Genomic DNA, 3,807 nt, shown 5'->3' with positions numbered 1-3,807 from the left:
TCAATTCCTCGAAGCTAGAAAATGCGATTGGCGACACCCAACAGGATGCTGCCGGCTTCGCGATCTTCCTCGCGCGTACGTCGGAATCGTGACGGTTTTGCCGGTGTTCGGGCAGAGGATCGTAATGGTCTGGTTCTCGTCGGTGAAGTTCTTGACGACGCTCTGCGTGAGCACGTCGAAGGGTCGGCCGAGGAGGATGTCGTACGCTGCGTTTCGAATGACGTGAGCCTGGAGATACAATACGATCTCACCGATGCGGAAGGGAACATTTCGAATGAGTCCCAGCGATCGGTCCACCTCGCCGTTCGCCGATTGCATGTTCAGCTGGATAGTAGGATCGAAGAGGAGGTTGAGGCCGAGACAGACCTCTTCCGACATGGCGACGATCTGCGAACCTGGGTCGACGATGCATTCGATCTGCTCTTTGTTGTCGATCAACGCGATGATCGAACGAATCGCGTTCGAATCGCGGGCGACGGTGAATTCTGCGGGGTACTCGCCGTGAGGGATGTGCTTCAGATATGTTTCATAGGGGTCCGGGACGATTGTAGCACCAGGTTCCAACGTTGCGCCTGAACATGATAGCTGGTTGACGGCCAAGACCTCTTCGGCGCCGATTTCTACGATGTGGGCCGATGCGACGGGTTCCATCGAGACTCGCTTAGGGGTGATGGCGTCGCGGTACTTGGTTCGAACGTCGGGCGCAATCGACAGCAACTCTTCTGGGGTCAGCGTGACGAACTGCGACTTCATTGAACACTGGAAGATCTCTTCGGCGAGCTTCGGCTGGATAACAGGGACGATGGTCTTGTACGCTGGTTCCTTGCCCTTGTCGTTCGAGGGCTTCGGCGGAGTTGCGAAGTTTCGAACGTTTGGCGGGGCGTAGGTTGCGTCGCGAGCGTTTGCGAAGGGGTGTACTGGTGGTGCTGGGGGAGCGGACGTAGTAGTAGGTTGAGACGTGGATTGCGTAGGCGGGGAAGAAGACGGCGCGGGTGCTGCTGCTGGTATCGTTGGAGGCGGGGCCGTGCTTGTCGAAGTGCTCGAGGGTGCCACCACTCCTTTCGATGTACCAGATCCCGAGGCTTCCGCGCTCTTCGGGGCGGCTGGCGTCGTAGGCTTCTTCCGCTGTAGAATCTCGACGCCATCGAAGACCTCCCTTCGCTTCCGAAGCTGAAGGAGTTCTCGCTCGAGCGCCTCGATCCTGCCGCTGGTGTTGAGCGTGAACGTTTGCACAGTCGAGCGATCGTCGATCTCGAAGAGCATCGTCGGAGCGGCGGGTGCTGCGGGATTTCTTCTATGCCACTCATAGATTCGATCTCGTATTGTGAGACCAGGGATAGTGCGGGGGCAGAAACTTCTGTTTGGAAGGACGATCTTGCCTTCGGTGTTCCGTTTGCACTTGCCGTCCCGAATGTCGATCTCCGCGAACTCACAGGTGCCTACCCTGCAGCCACGATTGCCGCAGTAGTGGCACGTCTGTTCAGCTCCGCTGTTCTCGTGGACGTGGACGGCAGCTTGTTGTCTCGGCGCGGGGGCGTGGTTGTGCGTAGCGTGCGTCGTCGGCTGAATAAGTGTCGCGATCGTCCTCGACAGGCTTTCGATGATCATCGAGATGTCTTCGGTTTTGATCATCCCGGGGGGCACCGTTGTCGAAGTGTTCGATGTCGAAGCAATAGTTTGGTTAGCCGCTGTCATAGGTGTGCTCGATGTACCGTGTAGAATGAAAGTAGCCGCCGCGTGAATCTCTGCCATGGTGTATGGGTCGTCGGCGTAGTGATCGGGATGCTTGAGATGCAGTCGGGTCTCGAGCCGTGTGAGTAACGCTGGCTGGAATCCTCGAAGAAATGCGCGACTTTGTTCGATAGTGGAGAGCCGGTGCTGTGCGATGAGATGTTTCGTAATGGCCATGAAGTCGCGGTAATAGCAGCCTAGGTCTGCCGCATTGTGAATCCCGATACGAGCGCGTTCTCCGATGAGCTGATCCATGTCTGCCAGCGACCACTTTCTGGTATCGTCGGCGCCAGGATAAAGTGCTCGTACGTCGGCTTTCCAGTCGTTGTAGCTCTTGGCTACGTCGATGAAGGACTCGATGGTTTCCCATAAGTCAGCGACGTCGATCGAAGGGTACCGAACGGCCCATTGTTTCTTGGCCGCATCGTCGGTAATCTGACACCGGGTGAACAACGCCTCGAGGTCCTGGAAGTAACACCGAAGCGAACGGACTTCCGACGGGTCGAAGCTTGGTGCCATCGAATGACCGTGCGGGGGCATCAACGGTGTGTTCGTGTTCTGACTCATGTTCGTAGTGTTAGTAGGAGCTGGGCTCGAGGAGGACGCGGTAGTAGTCGAAGGATTCGTAGGTGCGGGCGGTGTGGGGTTGGAGTTCGAAGCTGCGTTCGAAGGTGCCAATGGTGGCAGAGGTGCCAGGTCGGGTGTAGGTATGACTGAAAGTCGCGAAGAGGATGCGATAGATGGCTGAGCGTGGGCGCGAAAAGAAGACGGGGTCGGAAGTACGAGATTCGAAGTAGATGGGATGGGATCCTCGGGTTCGGGCGAAGAACCGGATCGTTCGAAAAGATCAGGAGTCGAAGTGTCGTAGTCGGAAGTAGTGAGGCCTAGAAGCTCGGGGGACGAAGTGCGTTCTTCGGCGGTTGAAGGGATCGGTTCTTCGTCGAAGTCGTCCTGGAGTTCTTGGTCTATCTCGTCTTCTTCGTCGCGGTCGAAGTTACCGGGAATTGTTGGAGAGGGAGTCGAGTGCGTTCGAGAGGAGCTGTCGAGGTTTTCGCTGGCACTGCGACTAGCCGCCTCACGCGCTTGCGAGCGGGTGACTACTGGAGACATTTTCGGAAAACCGAAAGCGGCGAATTCTTGCCTGAGATCCCCTCGCGGTGGGCTCCAGAAATGATACGACCTACGAAACCCTAACCCCTAACCTGGGTGCGACCTAAAGGGACTAGAGAGACGGATTATAGTCTTAGTGAGAGGGGAGTTAGCAGCAAGGTGTCCCGCGGTTCGAGTGAACACGAGAAACACCCTTGGAAAAGGCTACGAACAAAGGGGAAGGTACGAGGTGGCTTCGACACGTCGTCGAAGCTACTCGGAGGCTGTGGGTGGTTAGCAGAGACGATTGAAGCTCGGCAGAGCTCTTCGATGTATCGTAGAAGGAAGGGACACGATTCGATAGGGTGGACTTAGCTAGGGCGCGGTTCGTAGTTTCTTCGACAATAGTCGAAGTCGAAGGGTTCGTCGAGACGGTATCGACGAGTAAACGCAGTGGACGAGGTTTCGAGGTTACGCAGCGAGGGACGAAGTGACACAGTTGAAGGCTTAGACGTGGGGCGAGCTCGACTTATGAGCTCTGAACTCGAGGGGGGAACCGGATCTTGTATTTTTGGGGAGAAGTACAACAGATTTTATACTACGCATAGGACGCTACGACTATCGAGAGTGGCACACTAGTACAAGGGGCTTTGCATTGTTCCGCACGAAGCTGCCTCACCGAGTGGCACGCATCAAGTCCATCGGTAGAGTGACGTCATGCCGAACGCGGAGATGAAGAGAAACATATGGACACTTCGGACCAGTGTCCGTCGTTGAAGGCATGCCGCGAGGTTCGATACCTAATCGGGAAAGACCGGCTACGTCGGTGTGGCATGGAGCGATGCACGCGCTTGGCCGAACGGCGTCGAGTGGCCCTATTGTCCGCCGAATGCGGGAGATGTTCCGAGATCTACGCGCGAGGCATCGGGACAACCGTGCCGAGCTTCGAGCAAGCGTCGCGCCCCGTCGAAGACTGTCGAAGAGCGT

At 56.7% G+C, this 3,807-nt stretch overlaps 1 protein-coding gene across 1 annotated transcript; it reads right to left on the bottom strand.

Moving 5' to 3' along the window:
- Window positions 1-3,603, bottom strand: POSPLADRAFT_1147124 (hypothetical protein; the record flags this gene model as incomplete). The annotated part of the gene is made up of 2 exons (XM_024486025.1): window positions 1-2,911; window positions 3,500-3,603. The coding sequence occupies 2 exons, from the start codon at window positions 3,601-3,603 to the stop codon at window positions 1-3; spliced, it is 3,015 nt and encodes a 1,004-aa protein (XP_024337642.1).
- Window positions 3,604-3,807: the final 204 nt, after the last annotated feature.

The sequence above is a fragment of the Postia placenta genome (assembly GCF_002117355.1).
Source record: "Postia placenta MAD-698-R-SB12 unplaced genomic scaffold POSPLAscaffold_9, whole genome shotgun sequence".
NCBI lineage: Eukaryota > Fungi > Basidiomycota > Agaricomycetes > Polyporales > Adustoporiaceae > Rhodonia > Rhodonia placenta.
The sequence above is the reverse complement of the archived record's forward strand: the minus strand, read 5'-3'. Positions and strand labels throughout refer to the sequence as shown.